This window comes from Mus musculus, chromosome 10 (genome assembly GCF_000001635.26).
Source record: "Mus musculus strain C57BL/6J chromosome 10, GRCm38.p6 C57BL/6J".
Lineage (NCBI taxonomy): Eukaryota > Metazoa > Chordata > Mammalia > Rodentia > Muridae > Mus > Mus musculus.
Genome location: NC_000076.6, coordinates 91010640 through 91032000, shown reverse-complemented (window position 1 = coordinate 91032000; position 21361 = coordinate 91010640). Strand labels below are relative to the sequence as shown.

The 21361-nt window shown below is 42.3% G+C and overlaps 1 protein-coding gene across 3 annotated transcripts in view; it reads left to right on the top strand.

The window, feature by feature from the left end:
* Apaf1 (apoptotic peptidase activating factor 1) overlaps positions 1 to 21361 on the top strand; it is a 93433-nt gene that overhangs the window by 50743 nt on the left and 21329 nt on the right. For all 3 annotated transcript variants that reach the window (NM_001282947.1, NM_009684.2, NM_001042558.1), the window contains exons 17-21: positions 291 to 452; positions 8153 to 8281; positions 11220 to 11345; positions 12916 to 13035; positions 17825 to 17941. In NM_001282947.1, coding sequence (NP_001269876.1) covers positions 291 to 452; positions 8153 to 8281; positions 11220 to 11345; positions 12916 to 13035; positions 17825 to 17941 — 654 coding nt within the window. The remainder of the gene's footprint in view (positions 1 to 290; positions 453 to 8152; positions 8282 to 11219; positions 11346 to 12915; positions 13036 to 17824; positions 17942 to 21361) is intronic.

Genomic DNA, 21361 nt, shown 5'->3' with positions numbered 1-21361 from the left:
AAGGGGATCCAATGGCAGGGAACAGAGACTGAGGCCCTGATCTGCTGGTTAGGGGACCCACATGAAGACCAAGCTGTACATTTGCAGCAAATGTGGCGGCGGCGGGTGGGGAGGGGGCTAGGTCTAGTTCTTGCAGGAAGCTGGATTTCTTAATTTAAAAAACTAATAAAAAAATAGGCTTGTGTAAGACCATCCATTGGGCAGAGCATGTTTGTATGACATTTAATCTAGTTGGAATTCTAGAGGAGTGTGTTGGGAGTAAAGCAATTTTGTTTTTTGTTTTTAAACAGCTTTGGGATGTGAGATCAGCAAACGAGAGGAAAAGCATTAATGTGAAGCGCTTCTTCCTGAGTTCAGAAGACCCTCCAGAGGATGTGGAGGTGATCGTGAAGTGTTGTTCCTGGTCTGCAGATGGTGACAAAATAATAGTGGCAGCAAAAAACAAAGTCCTCGTAAGTCCTGCCAAGTCCTGCCATCTCAACCCACTCCACTCGGACACAAAGTTTCAACCTCTGTTATGTGTGTGTTGTCCTGTCCCCCCCCCTCCCGTCCAGCTTAGCTCTGTTATTTGGCGCAGGCTTCCTAACTGCTCACAATTCTTAGAAGCCCTGCTCTCTGGGGATATGGGCGGCCTCGTAAGAAAAGGTCATAGTCATGCAAGTCAGAAATAGTTTCTACTCTCCCAGGACACGCAGTAGGAAACAGCATAGGAAAGCCGACACCACAGGAGCAGACTGTAGCAGTCCAGTGTTCCTCCAATTTATTATTTTCAACGTTTTATTTCATGTGCATGGGTGCTTTGGCTGCATGTATGTCTTTTTACCATGTATGTAATGCCGTGGAAGCCAGAAGAAGGCGTTGGATCCCCTGGAACTCTACATACAGATGCTTGTGAGGTGTCACGAGGGTGCTTGGAATTGAACCCAGGTCCTCTAGAAGAGCAGCCGTTGCTTCTCACTGCCGGGCCATGTTTCTGCCCCACGTCCCCTGAAGTTTATTTAAAAGAGAATACTTTCTTCATCACTTAAAAAAGTTTTTAAAATAGGTTGATTTTGGTGATTTTCAAAATACCTTTAAAAATTGGTTTGAATTATGTGCATGTATTGTGTCTGTGTGTGGAGGTGTGCATTCGAGTGAGCAGAGGAACCTGCTAAAGCCAGAGGCATTGGCTGCCCTGCAGCTGGCGTGACAGTGACCGGGATCCTCCTGATCGGGGTGTTGGGAAATGAACTTCTGCCCTTCTGAAGGGCGTGCATGCTCTGAACTGCTGAGCCGTCTCTTGAGCCTCTCAGAGTGTCTTTAATTCTTTTACAATTTGATGGCTCTTTAAGAACTGAATGAAACTGTGAGATTTTTCCTAAAGTAAATAAAAACAGACAAAAAAGAAAATGGTAGGTCTCATGCTGACATCATGGTCTGAGTACACATCAACATGTGTAATTTAAAATGTAAACCCCCAAGAGATGTGGATTGCTATGGTGAGAGGTCTAATGGGTGAGATGGGCTCTCAGTAGACACAATGGTTTGTCCAAAGTTGGACTGTGAGAGCCAAATCCTGTGGTTCATGGACATTCTGTGCTAATACTCATTTTAAAAAGCATGGCACAGAGGTATTAGAAGTCAATGGTACCATCATATATTTATATATAAGCTCATTGAGGGACTGGGTGTGTGCTTACTGATCTAGTAATTGTGAATCTGGTCTTTGGTTACTTGTAGACTTATGTCCCTCTAGCAGGAAACTAAGATGAAAAATATGTCCGTTTGTCTTAAGTGTGTTAAAGTCTGTAAAGATAGAATACATACAATTAATTTGTAAAATTTGAAGACTCAAAATTCGATTTTTGTTAGGATAAAAATATATACTGTAAAATTTGCCATTTTAAACTGTTTCTTGCTTTTTCTGATGACTAAGGTGTGGATTTAGGGTCTTGCAAATATAGGTACGTGCTTTATCATTGAACTACGACGACCTCAGCTCTTTTTCATTTTTACTTTGAAATAGCATCTTGCTAAATTGCTTGAACTCACTAGTATAGCCTAGGCTTGCCTCAAACTTGCAGTCTCTTACTTCAGAAGCCTCCTTAGAAACTGGAATTAAAGATGTTCCTAGATAATTCTTTTTCTTTCTTTCTTTCTTTCTTTCTTTCTTTCTTTCTTTCTTTCTTTCTTTCTTTCTTTCTTTCTTTCTTCTCTCTCTCTCTCTCTCTCTCTCTCTCTCTCTCTCTCTCTTTCTTTCTTTTTCTTTCTTTCTTTCTTTCTTTTTTGAGACAGGGTTTCTCTGTGTAGCCCTGGCTGTCCTGGAGCTCACTCTGTAGACCAGGCTGGCTTTGAACTCAGAAATTTGCCTGCCTCTGCCTCCCAAGTGCTGGGACTAAAGGCATGCGCTACTACTGCCGGGCCCAAACAATTCTTAAATGTACACAATTGGCATTGTAATCATATTCATAAAGTTGTGCAGCCATTACCACTGCATGCATCTTCCCTCCCTCCTTCCTTCCATCCATCTATCCATCCATCCATCCATCCATCCATCCTTCCATCCATCTTTGCCTTGTCTTGCCTTTCTTTAATTGATAAGGACTCTGTGTAGCCCTGTCTGTCCTGGAGCTCATTCTGTAGATCAGGCTGGCCTCAAACTAGAGATCCACCTGTCTGTGCCTCCTGAGTGCCAGGATTAAAGGCATATGCCACCACAACACAGCCACCACTGTATGTTTTAAAAGTTTTCATCACTCAAACAGAAACTCTGTTACCAGTAATAATTCTCAGTTCTCTATCCCCACTCCCTGGTGACTAATAACATGATGCATGAATTTGCCTGTTCTGGAAATTGTACAAGTGGTATTATATAATACTGGTTTATTTATGCTTGACTCATTTCATTGAGCCCAGTGTTTTAAAGGCTTATTTGAGTCAGAGAATGTATCAGAACTAGACAGTCTCTCACTCTCTGTTTCTCTGTCTCTGTCTCTCCTCTCCCTCCCTCTCTCCTTCCCCCCCATATGTGTATATGAATAGTCGCCACATTTTTAAATCACATTCCTCTGTACAGGCCCCTGACTTTCCCCACTTCTTGGCTATTGTCAACGATGCTGCAGTGAATGGTAGTGAACATGTATCTGCTGGAGGCCCAACTTTTAATAGCCATGTTATATACTCCTCATGCTGGAATTGCCAGAGCATAATGATAATCTTGTGGTATGGTTTTGAGGAGCGGCAACTTTCCCACAGTGGCTGCACCATTTTACATTCCTGCTAGCAGGGTATAAGGCTGTCAACGTCTCCACATCCTCGGTAGCATTGACCGCGATTTTTCTATTTAAATTTTTATTTATTTTTCATTGAAAGTGTATAGCCATTGTAGTAGGTGTGAGGTGGTGGCTTCATTTACATTTTCCAGATAGCTGTGATGTTTAAGAAAAAAGCTTCTCCCCTCCTTCCTCCTGGCGCTGGGAGTTGAACCCTGTGCTAGGCCCAGGCTCTGGGGTAAATCCCCAACCCCAGGGAAGGATCATTTAAAAAGCATTCAGAAGGTGTGTCCTAGTGGAAAAGGAAAAACAAACAAACAAACCATATTGTATAAAACACCTTGTTTTAGAACCCTATGTAGCATGCTGAATTAGTGACCTTGGGATTCCCTCACCCATGTGTAGGCCCCAAGGCTTCACCCATGTTTGCTCCTTTTTCTGCTTCTTCCTGGCCTTACATTGTTAGCCTCTCCTGTCATCAACCCTTTTCTCTGTTGTTGTTCCCCAGCTGGGGCAATTTTCTGTTTCACATTTGCCAGTTCTTTTACCCTGTCACTCTTAGCCACTAGTTTTTAAGAACAACCTGCCCCAGGAAACATTTACATATGCCTTCCTGCGCTTTGTTGCTTTGTTTCTGGCCGTCTCTGCTCTGTTGCTCGCATCTGGGTGTGTCCCTGTGCTGTGCACTCACTGAGCTTCCTCATAGCTTCCACTGGAAGCCTTGTTCCCTTCTAGGCCACCGTCTTAAATAACTAGACTGTATCAACTTACCGTGTGTGTGTATGAAGCATATATATACTCTTACCATTTGACAAAGCCTCTGAAAGAACATATTCGGTATTTGAAAATCTTTGAAGAATCGAAGTGAAGGCCGTATTACTAGAAAATTGCCGTTTTGGTTCAAATATGAGAAAATGATTAATTCTAATGGAGTAATATGGTAGCCCTGGAGAGAACTAGAATTGACTGGGCTTATTTCATTTTTGCAGGGCTTTGCAATATGTTATTTTGAGCATCTCTGCTCATGACTATGCATTTTCTTTCTTGAATCAGTAGCATCAGGGAGAGCTGCTCTGCGTGTTAGCTTGACTGGCCTGTTCATGCATGCACAAAGGTTTTGCTTCCCTAGGCCAGCTTGAGAGAATATCTGTGATGAGTTTCCCTCCGCAGAAGAGAGCTTTCAAGATGAGCTATATTTTAAAACGATACATACAGTGTTCTACATCTTATTGATGGCTATCAGCATTTATGCCAGCCATCAGTAACTGTAGGATTTCAGGACTTATAGTTTACATTTGAGGTAGGAAGAACATCTTTTAAAATTAGATTTAGGGCAGGAAATAATCAAACTCAGGGGTGAAATCAACCAAGTGGAAACAAGAAGAACTATTCAAAGAATTAACCAAACGAGGAGTTGGTTCTTTGAGAAAATCAACAAGATAGATAAACCCTTAGCTAGACTCACTAAAGGGCACAGGGACAAAATCCTAATTAACAAAATCAGAAATGAAAAGGGAGACATGACAACAGATCCTGAAGAGATCCAAAACACCATCAGATCCTTCTACAAAAGGCTATACTCAACAAAACTGGAAAACCTGGACGAAATGGACAAATTTCTGGACAGATACCAGGTACCAAAGTTGAATCAGGATCAAGTTGATCATCTAAGCAGTCCCATATCACCTAAAGAAATAGAAGCAGTTATTAATAGTCTCCCAACCAAAAAAAGCCCAGGACCAGATGGGTTTAGTGCAGAGTTCTATCAGACCTTCAAAGAAGATCTAATTCCAGTTCTGCACAAACTATTTCACAAAATAGAAGTAGAAGGTACTCTACCCAACTCATTTTATGAAGCCACTATTACTCTGATACCTAAACCACAGAAAGACCCAACAAAGATAGAGAACTTCAGACCAATTTCTCTTATGAATATCGATGCAAAAATCCTCAATAAAATTCTCGCTAACCGAATCCAAGAACACATTAAAGCAATCATCCATCCTGACCAAGTAGGGTTTATTCCAGGGATGCAGGGATGGTTTAATATACGAAAATCCATCAATGTAATCCATTATATAAACAAACTCAAAGACAAAAACCACATGATCATCTCGTTAGATGCAGAAAAAGCATTTGACAAGATCCAACACCCATTCATGATAAAAGTGTTGGAAAGATCAGGAATTCAAGGCCCATACCTAAACATGATAAAAGCAATCTACAGCAAACCAGTAGCCAACATCAAAGTAAATGGAGAGAAGCTGGAAGCAATCCCACTAAAATCAGGGACTAGACAAGGCTGCCCACTTTCTCCCTACCTTTTCAACATAGTACTTGAAGTATTAGCCAGAGCAATTCGACAACAAAAGGAGATCAAGGGGATACAAATTGGAAAAGAGGAAGTCAAAATATCACTTTTTGCAGATGATATGATAGTATATATAAGTGACCCTAAAAATTCTACCAGAGAACTCCTAAACCTGATAAACAGCTTCGGTGAAGTAGCTGGATATAAAATAAACTCAAACAAGTCAATGGCCTTTCTCTATACAAAGAATAAACAGGCTGAGAAAGAAATTAGGGAAACAACACCCTTCTCAATAGTCACAAATAATATAAAATATCTTGGCGTGACTCTAACTAAGGAAGTGAAAGATCTGTATGATAAAAACTTCAAATCTCTGAAGAAAGAAATTAAGGAAGATCTCAGAAGATGGAAAGATCTCCCATGCTCATGGATTGGCAGGATCAACATTGTAAAAATGGCTATCTTGCCAAAAGCAATCTACAGATTCAATGCAATCCCCATCAAAATTCCAATTCAATTCTTCAACGAATTGGAAGGAGCAATTTGCAAATTTGTCTGGAATAACAAAAAACCTAGGATAGCAAAAAGTCTTCTCAAGGATAGAAGAACTTCTGGCAGAATCACCATGCCAGACCTAAAGCTTTACTACAGAGCAATTGTGATAAAAACTGCATGGTACTGGTATAGAGACAGACAAGTAGACCAATGGAATAGAATTGAAGACCCAGAAATGAACCCACACACCTATGGTCACTTGATCTTCGACAAGGGAGCTAAAACCATCCAGTGGAAGAAAGACAGCATTTTCAACAATTGGTGCTGGCACAACTGGTTGTTATCGTGTAGAAGAATGCGAATCGATCCATACTTATCTCCTTGTACTAAGGTCAAATCTAAGTGGATCGAGGAACTTCACATAAAACCAGAGACACTGAAACTTATAGAGGAGAAAGTGGGGAAAAGCCTTGAAGATATGGGCACAGGGGAAAAATTCCTGAACAGAACAGCAATGGCTTGTGCTGTAAGATCGAGAATTGACAAATGGGACCTAATGAAACTCCAAAGTTTCTGCAAGGCAAAAGACACCGTCAATAAGACAAAAAGACCACCAACAGATTGGGAAAGGATCTTTACCTATCCTAAATCAGATAGGGGACTAATATCCAACATATATAAAGAACTCAAGAAGGTGGACTTCAGAAAATCAAATAACCCCATTAAAAAATGGGGCTCAGAACTGAACAAAGAATTCTCACCTGAGGAATACCGAATGGCAGAGAAGCACCTGAAAAAATGTTCAACATCCTTAATCATCAGGGAAATGCAAATCAAAACAACCCTGAGATTCCACCTCACACCAGTCAGAATGGCTAAGATCAAAAATTCAGGTGACAGCAGATGCTGGCGAGGATGTGGAGAAAGAGGAACACTCCTCCATTGTTGGTGGGAGTGCAGGCTTGTACAACCACTCTGGAAATCAGTCTGGCGGTTCCTCAGAAAACTGGACATAGTACTACCAGAGGATCCAGCAATACCTCTCCTGGGCATATATCCAGAAGATGCCCCAACTGGTAAGAAGGACACATGCTCCACTATGTTCATAGCAGCCTTATTTATAATAGCCAGAAGCTGGAAAGAACCTAGATGCCCCTCATCAGAGGAATGGATACAGAAAATGTGGTACATCTACACAATGGAGTACTACTCAGCTATTAAAAAGAATGAATTTATGAAATTCCTAGCCAAATGGATGGACCTGGAGGGCATCATCCTGAGTGAGGTAACACATTCACAAAGAAACTCACACAATATGTATTCACTGATAAGTGGATATTAGCCCCAAACCTAGGATACCCAAGATATAAGATATAATTTGCTAAACACATGAAACTCAAGAAGAATGAAGACTGAAGTGTGGGCACTATGCCCCTCCTTAGATTTGGGAACAAAACACCCATGGAAGGAGTTACAGAGACAAAGTTTGGAGCTGAGATGAAAGGATGGTCCATGTAGAGACTGCCATATCCAGGGATCCACCCCATAATCAGCATCCAAACGCTGACACCATTGCATACACTAGCAAGATTTCATCGAAAGGACCCAGATGTAGCTGTCTCTTGTGAGACTATGCCGGGGCCTAGCAAACACAGAAGTGGATGCTCACAGTCAGCTAATGGATGGATCATAGGGCTCCCAACGGAGGAGCTAGAGAAAGTAGCCAAGGAGCTAAAGGGATCTGCAACCCTATAGGTGGAACAACATTATGAACTAACCAGTACCCCGGAGCTCTTGACTCTAGCTGCATATATATCAAAAGATGGCCTAGTCGGCCATCACTGGAAAGAGAGGCCCATTGGACTTGCAAACTTTATATGCCCCAGTACAGGGGAACACCAGGGCCAAAAAGGGGGAGTGGGTGGGCAGGGGAGTGGGGGTGGGTGGATATGGGGGACTTTTGGTATAGCATTGGAAATGTAAATGAGCTAAATACCTAATAAAAAATGGAAAAAAAAATAAAATTAGATTTAGATTCAGCATAGGTATAATTTAAGATGTTTTGTTTTTCATAGATATATCTTTATTTTAACAGCTTTTTGATATTCATACTAGTGGCCTATTGGCAGAGATCCACACAGGCCATCACAGCACCATCCAGTACTGTGACTTCTCCCCCTATGACCATTTGGCTGTGATTGCCCTGTCTCAGTACTGTGTGGAGGTGAGTAGTTGAATTTATTCAATGGAATCTGGGTCTCCGGAGGTCCAAGGATGGCAGGGGTGGATGCCTTAACTGCTGAGAAGCTTTCTTGGAAAATTGTGTTTTCTTCATAGCCTAATAACATATCGCTTTGGGGTATCCAATTATATGGCTAGCTTTGTTATTTTAATGTGATTGAAGACATGATCTTACAGTGATGGAATGACAAGACCACTTACCCAGCATTTATTGAATCTAGTGTGTGCTTGGGACTGAGGAAACCATGGGATGATCATTGGTTTCTGAGGCACTTCTTTTTGCTTTAACCCCCTCCGTGTGTGTGTGTGTGTGCGTGCGTGTGTGTGTGTGTGTGTGTGTGTGTTGTATATGCATATGAATGTGCACATCCATGCAAGTACATGCCGATGCCTTATTTCCTCTTCACTTTATTTCTTTAAGAAAGGGTCTCTCACTGGCTGGTGGCTGGCCATGGAGCTTTGGAATTAGCCTGTCACCCTTAAATGCTGGAATAATAGGCACACAAAGCCATGCTCGGCTGTTTATAGGGGTGTTGAGCATTTGAACCCGGGTCCTTATGCTTATGAGAAATGCTCTTATCCATTGAGCCCTTTCTCTTGTCCCCCTCACCCAGTGTTTTCAAATTAGCGTATTAAATAAAAAATATATACTGTATGGAATAATACAATTTGTTAATTTTCATGCAGGCATATGATGTAATTTGATCACTCTTAAACAGTATAGACATGTGCTATCTCGAAAGTGGTCTAGACACAGACTCTCTTCTTGCATGTGTGTGTGTTTGGTATATATGTGTATGTGGTATATAGATCTGACAGAGTGCACATGCAGAGACCTGAGGGATCTTTCTCCACCTCCTGCTTCTTTATTGCCCTGAGACAGTCTCTCACTGAAGAAAAGCTCACTGTTTTGACTATGCTGGCTGGTCAGGGATCTCTGGATCTGCCTGTGTCTCCCCCTCAGTGCTGGGGTTACACACATTTGGCGTTTTACATGGATGCTGAGAATTCAAACTCAGGTTCTCAGGCTTGCAGAGCAAGCATCTTAGCACCAAGCCACCTCCCAGCCCCAGCTGCTAATCTTTATAAGACAGATGCGAGTTCAGACCCATGGATAATTTGAACAGGGTAAGATGGGAGTCATGTGTCTGATTCGGTGCCAAGCACAAATAAAACAATGTTTGCAATTTTGTACTTCCTATCATTTCTAAGATCCTTACCCTCTATCATCCTTAGAAAGCTCCAGGAAACAATGAATGTCTTCCTTCTTGAAATGTAAGGGCTTTGCCGTGAAAGTTCAAAGTGACAACTGAGAGAGAACCAAGTTAAAGGCAGAAAGGAACAGGGATGCTTGAGATTTTTCAGTTGTGGGATTACTTTAATTTCTGTCCTTTACTGCAGTGTTTCCTACTTTGGACTCTAGAGATAAAACAGGCTTTTCTTTTTCTTTTTCCCCCTTCCCTTCTCCCTCTTGCTCTGACCCAAAGGTTTTTTTTTATTTGTTTCTCATTACCAATGGTTGTGAGCCACGATGTGGTTGCTGGGATTTGAACTCATGACCTACGGAAGAGCATCCAGTGCTCTTAACCGCTGAGCCATCTCACCAGCCCCCAAGGCAGGCTTTTCATGTAACTATTTTGTAACTGGCTGCAGCAAGTGAAAACCACTGGTCATGTGATGAAGTGCTTGTTCTGTCCATGCTAATTCTGAAATCATAGAGTAGGTCTGTAATTCAAAGTGTAATGAGAGGAGCTCAGGCACATATGGTACTTCATTAGGCTGGAGTATATTTGAGGGATGTACAGCAGAACCCAGGACCAATGCTGCCGGGACGGTGGCCGGCTCCGACAGGTTGTCGTAAGCGTGGGTGGGAAGAGCACGGTGTACATGCTACAGTTAGTGTGCTCATTTATCGTAGGGCTTTGCAGCAGCTCAGAGGAAGGTTGGGTGACAGTATTAGAGAGATAATCCTTACATGGAAGCTGATTATGCGCATCCTGTTATTTTTAGATTGATTTTAAGAAAAAGATAAAACACATACATGACTCTAGCTTCAGAGCTTTATAATAAGTTGTTCTCAGAGGGATTTCAGTATCATTACCCCTTTATTCCTCTCATTGCTTTGTCTCGGAGCAGCATCTTGTTGCGTATGTAAGCGGATTTCTATCTGCATGTACATGCATATGTCTACAGCCATCTATATGCTCACATATTCATTTTCCTTGTCTCTCTCTTTTTTCTTTTTCCTTTGAGACAGGCTCTTATGTAGCCCAGGCTAGGTTCACATTCACTCTGTATCCAAGGATGACTCAGTGCTTCTGATCCTTCTGCCACCATGCTGGGTTTTACCAATCAAACCATACCCCCAGACTTTGTAATTAAAAAAAAAAAAAAGCTTTTATTTATTGTTTGAGCATTTCAAACATCTAATTCTTAAGTGAAAAATAGTGTATGCTCTTCTTTTTTTTTTTTTTTTCTTTAAATAGATATCATAGAGCTTAGTTATTTTGGGGGATATTTTTCTCATCCCATTTTGCATAATATTCCATTATATGATTAATTATAATATATTCTGTTAGTTTCCCTCTGCTTTCAAGGTATTTTCCTTATGTACACTAGATTCATGACTGTTTTTGAGTGTGTGTGTGTGTGTGTGTGTTGTGGAGGGAACCCAGGGCTTTGTGTTCACTAAATGTGAGATACATCAGCTGACCTGTACTAACATGGCAAGCTTTGTTATTTCTGTTTATTTACTATTAAAAGTATGATTGTAAAATAAATCATTTATGTGCAATCCAGTTTTAAATTTTGATAATTTATCTAGAAATATTGCCACTGGGTCCTTACTGCTCTTTCTAGAATCTCTGGCATGTTAAACTGGCTATGAATGTGATTTCCTGTGTTCTTTGCTTACTCTGTAGTTGTGGAACATAGACTCCCGCCTAAAGGTGGCCGACTGCAGAGGACATTTGAGTTGGGTTCACGGTGTGATGTTTTCTCCCGATGGCTCCTCATTTTTGACAGCTTCTGATGACCAAACAATAAGGGTGAGAAATACTGAGATTTTTTCATTTCAAACATTTTAAACTAAATTTATAGAGAAAGAAATTTTGGGGGAAGTACTAAGGGAAGTAAGAAACAAAGCTCCTAGGTACATATCTATCCTGGAAAAGTGCTATTCTGTGAGCCATGTGTCCTTCCCCTGGACGTTTCATTGACTGTCCCTGAGCCAGGTGCTGAGCAAAGTCCGGTGAGTAAGCTGCTTGCACAGCACCTCTGAGTCCTGGGAAGGCTTCATTTCTTCCTCTTGAATTCTCATATTTAATTACATGATCGTTCTCAGAGCTCCTGTATTTTACCTTTCTATTATTCTCCCTCCTTTTCCATTCCTACTGTTCATTGATTGCCTTTCTGCCATGAAAGGTTTTAGACTGGGACACATCTCCTTTCTTTACTTCATGATGTGGCTAAGATACATGTATATGTTTGTATATATATGTGTGTGTGTGTGTGTGTGTGTGTGTGTGTGTGTGTGTGTGTACTCATCAGAGTAAATAGACCCTTCTAAGTCTACTGTCCCGCTTCTCCACCGTATGATCTTGTTTGGTCCCAGACTGTCCTTTGGTTTATTCCTGTAGGTAACTTCCAGATAGCCTGCTTGTTCTGTTCCTTAAGTAGCTCCTTGGGTTTGGTAAATCTCACTTTCGGCTTTCCACTTACTGGAATCTTTACCATCTTAAGGTCTACTCAAGCCTTCTCTGTTTAGGAGAATATATGTCTCCTTTAATATTACATAATTTTGTGTCACTTTTGGTTGATGCCTATCAAATTCTGATGTAAAATACAAATTTGATTTACTCCATACTTCTAATGTTCCACTGCCCCTTGACTTATTTATATATTCTAGAGTTACATGCAGCTGTGTGAGTCCAGGAATCCTAGTTGGTGCTTGTAACATCCAGTACAGTGTTTTATACAAATCATAGCTAAAATTAATTTAATGTTACTAGATGTCGCCCATTGTGCAAAGTACTGTACATGTACTGACTTACCAATTCTCACATTAGGAAAAGCCCAGAAAGGCCAGTGCTGCTCTATGTGCCGACTTCCTAGACTTGACCTAGAGTATAAAGTAACTCACCAACTCACCAACTCACCGCTTCTGTCATCTAGAAGGTCTTGATTATGAAAGAGAGAGAGAGAGAGAGAGAGAGAGAGAGAGAGAGAGAGAGAGCTGTGCCAGAGCACAGGTTGTTTAGTGACCCGTGATTTATGTTCTGCTGTGAGCTCTGTATCTTACTGTAGATGGGTGCCAGCCTGGGCTAACCTCCCTAATGGCACAGCCTTTTTGCTTTTGTTTGTTTCTTTGTTTATGTTGATATTAAAGTAGAATTCACAGAGACATTTGGACTGCAGAGCCCACAACTCATGTAATAGCAACCGTTTCGTACTATAGGACATGTTAATACATACTTATTGTTGTTTTATATCCTATGCGTTTTAACTGTGAATCACAATGTGTTACCTTGCTTGAAGACTGAGTTGTCTGTACAGTGTCTCAGAGGGAGGACTGGCTGACAGCACACAGTGATCTTAATGCCTTTATCTCTTACTCAGGTCTGGGAGACAAAAAAGGTATGCAAGAACTCTGCCATCGTGCTAAAGCAGGAAATAGACGTCGTGTTTCAAGAGAACGAAACGATGGTCCTTGCAGTTGACAACATAAGAGGCCTGCAAGTGAGTCTTTTAAAAATACCGGAAACGTCGTTTGGTGGAACTCAGGCTTTTTTCTATTTGTTTTTGGGTTCAGAATGGGGCATAGTTGGGTGGTCCTACCAGGTGCCTACAAGGCGTTAGTTGAACAAGGCATTATGTGGGCTCTTGGGTTTGGAGTGTTGAGTATGCCAGGAGTTAGAATGAAATAAGATGCTACCTCCCCATCTTCAACCTTGTTTCTCCCTCGAGGCTGTGCGTAATTACATCCTTTGATTTGCACAAGGCCTTGAGACCCCCACAAAGACAAGCTTGAACTTGCTCACTGAAGTGACTTGGATATGTCGCTGCGTGGGCAAGGGGTGAACATACGAACTGAAGCTATTTTTTGTTTTTGTTTTTTCAGGGAAAGGAAAATAGGGTCTTTAGAAACACAGATCATCTTAAGTGGAGGAGTCTCGGTCATCCGAGCTGAGGCGGAGGGAGCCGGACTGTGCGTGCTGAATCATTCCTGCTCATTAGCTCACTTAGTCATGCCCTTGTTCAGGAGCTTTGAACACTTCCTAGTCCCAGAGAAGGGACGGCTTGTTGATAATATTAGAATAACTATGTTGCTTAGGGATCCAAACAGCTTACCTTAGGCTGATCTCCCTGTGGCTAGACAGTAGTCCCAGAGGTTCTCTGATGGGAATGGTGGTTTTGAGCCTCTGTGTGGTTGTAATAGCAGATAACCTGAGGGATGTTGCCATCTAGCAGGTCCACACCACTAAGTTGGGGGCCCAAGTAAAGTGGCCTCTGAGTAGACGTCCTGGGAGGAGGGGTAGCATTGGAGGGGCCGACAGCAGGGAGAACGCTCACTTGACACAAGTGGCTGTCTTCATGTTAGACCTTCGTAGGAGATATCGGAGGTGAGGAGCCAAGTGACTGGGTTGTGATTTTGAGGGGTAAGGGCAGCAGCCAGAGACAATATGTCAACGCAATCAGTGTGGCTCTTCCATAAACTAGCAAATGATTACATCTGCTCCTGAGATTCTCTTGAGAGAGGCCTGGGGAGGACAGAAACCCGATCATAGCAGTCCTCCAGATGATTTCTTATGTTACCTTTGAGCCTTCCATTAATACTTAGATCAAAAACATAATCTGGATTAACCTCATTTTTCCCCCCTGCATTGGTGGTAATGGGGATGAGACCTTGTGCATGTGAGGCAAACACTCTAACACTGAACTAAACGCCCAGCCTTTGAAATACCTTACTAGTTTCTAGGCTTTAGCACTGATAATCTGATCTGTTGGATTCATCTTTTCTTTTTTAAATTTTTGTTTATTTTTAAAATGTACGTGTGTGTTTACCTAAATACCTCAGTGTGCAGTATCCACAGAGACCAGCACCGCATTTCCTGGAGCTGGGGTTACAGACCATTTTGAGTCACCGACCATGTTGGTGCTGGAAACTGACCCCTGACCCTCTCTCTGCAGAGCAGTCAGTGCTCTTAACCACTGAACCATCGCTCCAGCTCCAGACTTTATTTTTCTTGATTATTTATTTGTACTTAATCTAGGGAGCAAGAGCACTCGTGAAAGGGTGGGAGGAGAAGGTGAGGTAGGCGCAGGAGAGGACACACATGGAGAGTTGGGGAGGACCAACAGACAGACGGCAGGCAGAGCTGGGGTACCAAAGCTTCAATGCTCAGGCTGGTGTAGCACAGGGAGCCCAGGCTCTTCAGACTAGTACCAACTGGCTCTGGGAGGAGAACTGAACCCTGGCACTTCTCTGAAGCTCATTTGTGACTGTCAGTAGTCTATGACTTCGGTCCAGGTTAAGGCAAAAATCTGTGTTGAAGACATTTCTACCTGGGGATCCATTGATACTGTTCGGGGTTTAGAGTCTTGCACTGTTCCGGGTTTAGGGTCAAGTTGTAAAACATCTCTAAGTTTGTCTTGCTTTGTGTTTTATAAGTTCACACACCACCTTCTTAATATGTTGATCAATGCTCTGTATTTATGGTATGAACTTGGATGGGAAATTGAATGTGAATTTGTTACTTACTTTTTTTTTTTTTTAAATAGATTGAGTCTTTTGCTTGGGATATTTCTATTACAGTTCTTTCCAAGTCCATTGTCCCCTAGCTTCTATTGTTTACAATCAAGCCCATGCAACCTTTCTGTGACATTTGTCATAACCAAAGCGACAAAGGCTGTCTGATTATAAAAACGTTATTTTACTGACTGTCCTAGTCTTCAAGAGTTTAGAGGAGAGTTTCACTGACAAATAGTTCCAATAGAGTACGTGCAGAAATTTTAATTTATTAATTAAAAAAAGGGTTGAATTAGATTTTTATGGAGGAAGATCATCATTTTTCAGTAGCTCAGTCTTTTAAGAAAATACTGCTTGACATATATATAATATTATGTGTGTGTGTGAGTGTGTGAGTGTTTGTGTGTATGGTGCATTTTGATTGTATACACCCCATTACCTTCTCACATCTCTTTTCCACTTCCATTGAGCCCCCCCTTTTCCAATAAATAGCCCACCTACCTTCCTGTGTACGTGATGTATATGCCCTACCGAGGCTAGTAGGGGTAGAGGGTTAGTTACTGGGGTATGGCAGTCAGTCAGTGGTGACCCAGCTGAAGAAGATGACTTTCTCTCCCCGAATAACTCTTAACTGGCTAACAGGTCCTCATGGAGGGGTGGTACCTCCTAAGCCCCTCACTCATTAATAATGGGTTTGTTAAGGAGCCTAATCTCATGCAGAGAGCGCATGGAGGTAACCATAGTTACTGTAATTTCATGCATATAACAATCCTGTCATGTCCAGGAGACAGTGTTTTATAACACTCTTCTCCATTATCTCAGTTTTTACACTTTTGTAGTGCCCTCTCCATGATGTTCTTTGAGCCTTGGAGGAGGAGATACAGGTGGTCTATGCAGGGCTAAACACTCGATAGTGACAAAATTCTCAGTACTGTCACTAGCTGTGTGTCTCCGTATTAACTGCTGCCCATGGCAAACGAAGCCTCTTTGGTCAAGGCTGAGAGCAGCATGAATTGGTCTGTGGATATAAAGATACACATTTAGACTGTCGAGAAGGCAGTTTGATGACACTTCTGTTTAGCAAAGTAACAGTAGTAGGTTCCCTGCATGGAGCCCGTGACCCCCGAAGCCATGGGTTTGACCACTACGTATGAGTTCCCTTTATGGACCTACCCGTGAATCCAATCAAAAGAGCTTGGTTATCTGTTGTAGTAAATATTTAAAATCCCAACCCAGGGCTTCTACTCCACCTTGGTTATTGAGTTCCTGGATGAGAGATACACTCACAGCCATTATATTTACAACAAGCCTTAATCAGCATAGTAGCTGGGCAGCTACCTACCCTCCAAGCTGGTAGAATCTACTTTCCTATCGATCACTCACTGTTTACTGTGTTCCATTTGGGCTGCTCTTAACTCAATTAGGCAGCCCTCAGGGACACGTTTTTATGGCTCAGCTAACCCACGGTGGCTTCTCCTTTCTCCTCTCTTGCAAGTTCTTCTTTTACCCCATGGTGGCTTCTTCTTCCTCCTTCCCTGGCTGCCCTGGAACTCACTCTGTAGACCAGGCTGGCCTCAAACTCAGAGATCCACCTGCCTCTTCCTCCCAAGTGTTGGGATTAAAGGCGTGCGCCACCAAGCCCGGCAGTGTTGGCATCTTTATTTACCAATCACAATTAACTGGGAGCAGGTCCACTTAGCTAGCGTGTGCTGACTCTCTGGTCTCTGGGGTACCAATCTTTGGGGCCCCAAATTAGCATTATAATACAAGCACCATCAGGTCACCCCATAGAAGTCATTCTACTATTGCATAATTTACTAAACAGATGTATTGTAGCATGAAGTGGCCACAGTTAGGTAAGAGCATTGGTGACTCTTCTTCCCAGCAGCCTGAAGCTATTTAGTCTTGATTTTAAATATCTAATAGATCAGAGAAGTTTGGGCAAACTGTTAGAAAGGGAAAGCTACATATTATTAATTAACCTTATAATCAGTGTAGCAGAAATAATTTCATTGTATGTGACATGCTGAGAAATAATTCAGATTTTTAGATCAGAAGTTAGAAAGGAATCTGATAACTGGTTTAAGCTTGGGAAGTATTTCCTGAGGTCATATCTTTTAATTGAGGTGCTCTTTCTTTTTATTTTATTTTAAAAAGCTAATCGTTAGCATTAGGTAGTAGTTATGAAGTTGGATAATCTTAGTATAAGTATTACAAGTTCAGTGACACAAATTATGCTTTCAAGTTTCTTCCGTAAGATCTATTTCCCTCAAAGAAGGAAAGAATCTTAGTTGACTTGCTTTGTGAGTGATTCAGAGTATATACATTTCAATTTTGAGTTATCATTGTGTATAATGTCTGTCTCAGGCCTGTTTCACGGCCCCTTTGAAGATTTCAGGAAAGTGTATTATAACAAGTGATAACCCTATTAAAACAGGCTTTGAGAAGAAATAAAAGGCAGGATGTGCGGCTAGCTGTGAGACTGCATACCAGACAGATGTGTCTCAGGTGGTGGGCACAGCAGCTGCTTTCCAAACCTTTTTAAAGCTTCTTTTATTTTATGAAAATGTATCCGAGCCACATAAGTGAAATAAAACGAAAGCGTAAAAGTGCTAAATACAGCTGCCGAGATTAGGGTTCGGCTTTGTTGTCTCCCTGAGAACTCTTGGTCATTTTCTGTGCTGTCTTTTGCTTTGCAGTTGAAGTCTCTCTTCCGAAGAATGACAACAGAACAATGCATACACAACCTAATAACTGACTTGCCTTCTTTCTTATTAGCTCATTGCTGGAAAAACAGGCCAGATTGATTACCTGCCTGAAGCCCAAGTGAGTTGCTGCTGCCTCAGTCCACACCTTGAGTACGTGGCATTCGGAGATGAAGATGGAGCCATTAAGGTATTCAGTCTCCAGGGCTGTGACTAGAGCCGTTTCCTCAGAGCTAGCCATGCGCTTGGCAGTGCACAGCTGTAGACTAGACAGAGTTCTCTGGGGTCTAGTAGTCATGACTGTACCACAGACTGTACCTCATACTCCATTAGAGTCTTCTCACAGTGCTCCTGCTTCTCGGGCTGTCTGTATTCCTTATTGTCTAGCTGTCTGGCTGTTTTATACATAGTAAAAAGCTAAACACTCTTAGCTAACTGTACAAAAGCATTCCCCTCTCTTAGAAATAGCCATGTGATGTCATTTCTAGACTTTTGAGAATGTTACTACAGGGCCCCCGTGTCCACTGCTTTTCTACACTTGATGTTAGGCATATTCTTGTTCACTACCCGAAATTTTGAACTTATCTAGCACAACCAATACATAGCAAGAATCAGACACTGATGCAGAAAAGCTATTGCAATGGAAATCGTTTTGTATGTAGATATCCTGACCTTTATCACACGCCGAGTTCATCACAAGAGCACCTGTTCTCTGGTTATGGAACTTAGGGAGCACTCGTCCTTCTCACCTTTCCTCTCCTAGGCTCTTGGGGACCATGACATTAGCCACGTTTACCATGGGGTCCTTTTCATAAGGGATTACACACATAGTCTCCAGGCCACAGTAGTCCACAAGAGGAGAGGAAAGGCTTGCACACACAGTAGAGGGAGTGACGTCAGTGCTTCTAGGTCGCCCTTAGCAGCTAAGAGCTCTGTGGAGCCAGTCAAGAGCGGTCAGATGTTTGTAACATGGGTAGTGCTGTGAGCAAGTGTCTGACAGTTGTTTGTTAAGCACAGGATTATTGCATAGCTACGGCTTTCCTCAGTGTTCTCTCAGCCCCATTTTTTGTTCTGCTGTGTAGTATATATTTGGAATGGGTCCGTGGTTTCTGTTGGTAGGTTGGTTCTCAGAACTCACACTGTGACATTCAGCCCCCTGTAACTCCATTCCCAAGGATCTAAGGCTGTATTCTGACCTCCACGCACACAAGGCACACATGTGGTGCATTTAACACGCACGCAGGCTAACACTTCAACATGTAAAGTAAAAGCAAACCTTTAAAATGTTAAAAAAAACACTCCAGTCAGAATGGCTAAGATCAAAAACTCAGGTGACAGCAGATGCTGGCGAGGATGTGGAGAAAGAGGAACACTCCTCCATTGTTTGTGGGATTGCAAGCTTGTACACCACTCTGGAAATCAGTCTGGCGGTTCCTCAGAAAATTGGACATAGTACTACCGGAGGATCCAGCAATACCTCTCCTGGGCATATATCCAGAAGATGTCCCAACCGGTAAGAAGGACACATGCTCCACTATGTTCATAGCAGCCTTGTTTATAATAGCCAGAAGCTGGAAAGAACCCAGATGCCTCTCAACAGAGGAATGGATACAGAAAATGTGGTACATTTACACAATGGAATACTACTCAGCTATTAAAAAAAATGAATTTATGAAATTCCTAGGCAAATGGATGGACCTGGAGGGTATCATCCTGAGTGAAGTAACCCAATCACAAAGGAACTCGCACAATATGTACTCACTGATAAGTGGATACTAGCCCAGAAACTTAGGATACCCAAGATATAAGATACAACTTGCCAAACGCATGAAATTCAAGAAGAACGAAGACCAAAGTGTGGACACTTTACCCTTTCTTAGAAATAGGAACAAAACACCCATGGAAGGAGTTACAGAGACAAAATTTGGAGCTGTGACGAAAGGATGGACCATCTAGTGATTGCCATATGCAGGGATCCATCCCATAATCAGCTTCCAAATGCTGACACCATTGCATACACTAGCAAGATTTTGCTGAAAGGACCCAGATATAGCTCTCTCTTGTGAGACTATGCCGGAGCCTAGCAAACACAGAAGTGGATGATCACAGTCAGCTATTGGATGGGTCACACGGCCCCCAATGGAGGAGCTAGAGAAATTACCCAAGGAGCTAAAGGGAACTGTAACCCTATAGGTGGAACAACAATATGAACCAACCAGTACCCGGGAGCTCTTGTCTTTAGCTGCATATGTATCAAAAGATGGCCTAGTCGGCCATCACTGCAAAGAGAGGCCCATTGGACTTGCAAACTTTATATGCCCCAGTACAGGGGAACGCCAGGGCCAAAAAAGGGGGAGTGGGTGGGTAGGGGATTGGGGGGGTGGGTATGGGGGACCTTTGGGATAGCATTGAAAATGTAAACGAGGAAAATACCTAATTAAAAAAAAAACCCTCTTTTTTTACACACTTCACTTCCTCACAGTTCTCCTATACTATAAAGATGCATTGAACTCTGGGAAAATGCCAACATTTACATATTTTAAATGATTTTTTAGTGTTTAAAAATGACAATTTCAAATGGTCCAACCTCAGCAGCTACTGTTTTTTGTTCTGGATCCTCTCAGACATACAAGATGGGTACTGGATGCTGTGATTCTTGTCTTACAGATGTCTACTCTCCTAATTCCCACAGTTTTCCTAAGTGGCAGAGCCTAGTGTGCCCGTGTAAACCTCTGAATGAATTGGTCCACATCATTGCCACCCTGTCTCTCCTCTAGTGATGGTGACTCTTCCACTCTTCTGAGAAGGTCCCAGGCACACAATTTCTTTTTGCTTTTTGAGGGCCCATTTTTCCCCCCAACATACAGGTTAGGTTTCTAGAATCTTCAGTTACAGCACCATCTTCTCTATTATTTCAATTGGGCAAATAAACACCCCTCCTCCGCGCAGGTGAGAGGGCGGACTACAGAAGCGACACAGCTTTTGGGACAGGCAGAAGCGACACAGCTTCTGGGGCAGACCCTGTTTCGGGCTCCAGACATCCGGCACCTTCCCTGCCAGAGGAGAGGTGTCCGCCCGGGAGGGCTCTGCCGGAGCACCTGTGGGAGCCATCTTGGGTCCCAGATCCCTCACAGACTAGTCTGCCCAGCACAAAAGCCAATCAAGAGTCAGACATAGTGCCAATCAAGGTGATACACAATTGCAGTCTCAGCATTTGAAGCACTAAAGAGGAAGGACTTGGAGTATGTGGATAGCCTAGCTACATAGGATTAACATAGCAAAAATGGCCATTTTATGAAAAGTAATCTAAAGATTCAATGTAATCCCCACCAAAATTTCAACTCAATTCTTCACAAAGATAGAAACATCAATTCTCAAATACATCTGGAATAACAAATATCCCAGGATAACAAAAACTGCTCTCAACAATAAAAGAGCCTCTGGGGAATCACCATGCCTGCCCTCGAGCTGTACTACAGAGCAATAGTGGTAAAAACCGCATGGTATTGGTACAGCGACAGGCAGGTAAATCAATGCAATTGAATTGAAGACCCAGAAATAAACCCACACACCTATGTTCACTTGATCTTTGACAAAGAAGCCAAAACCA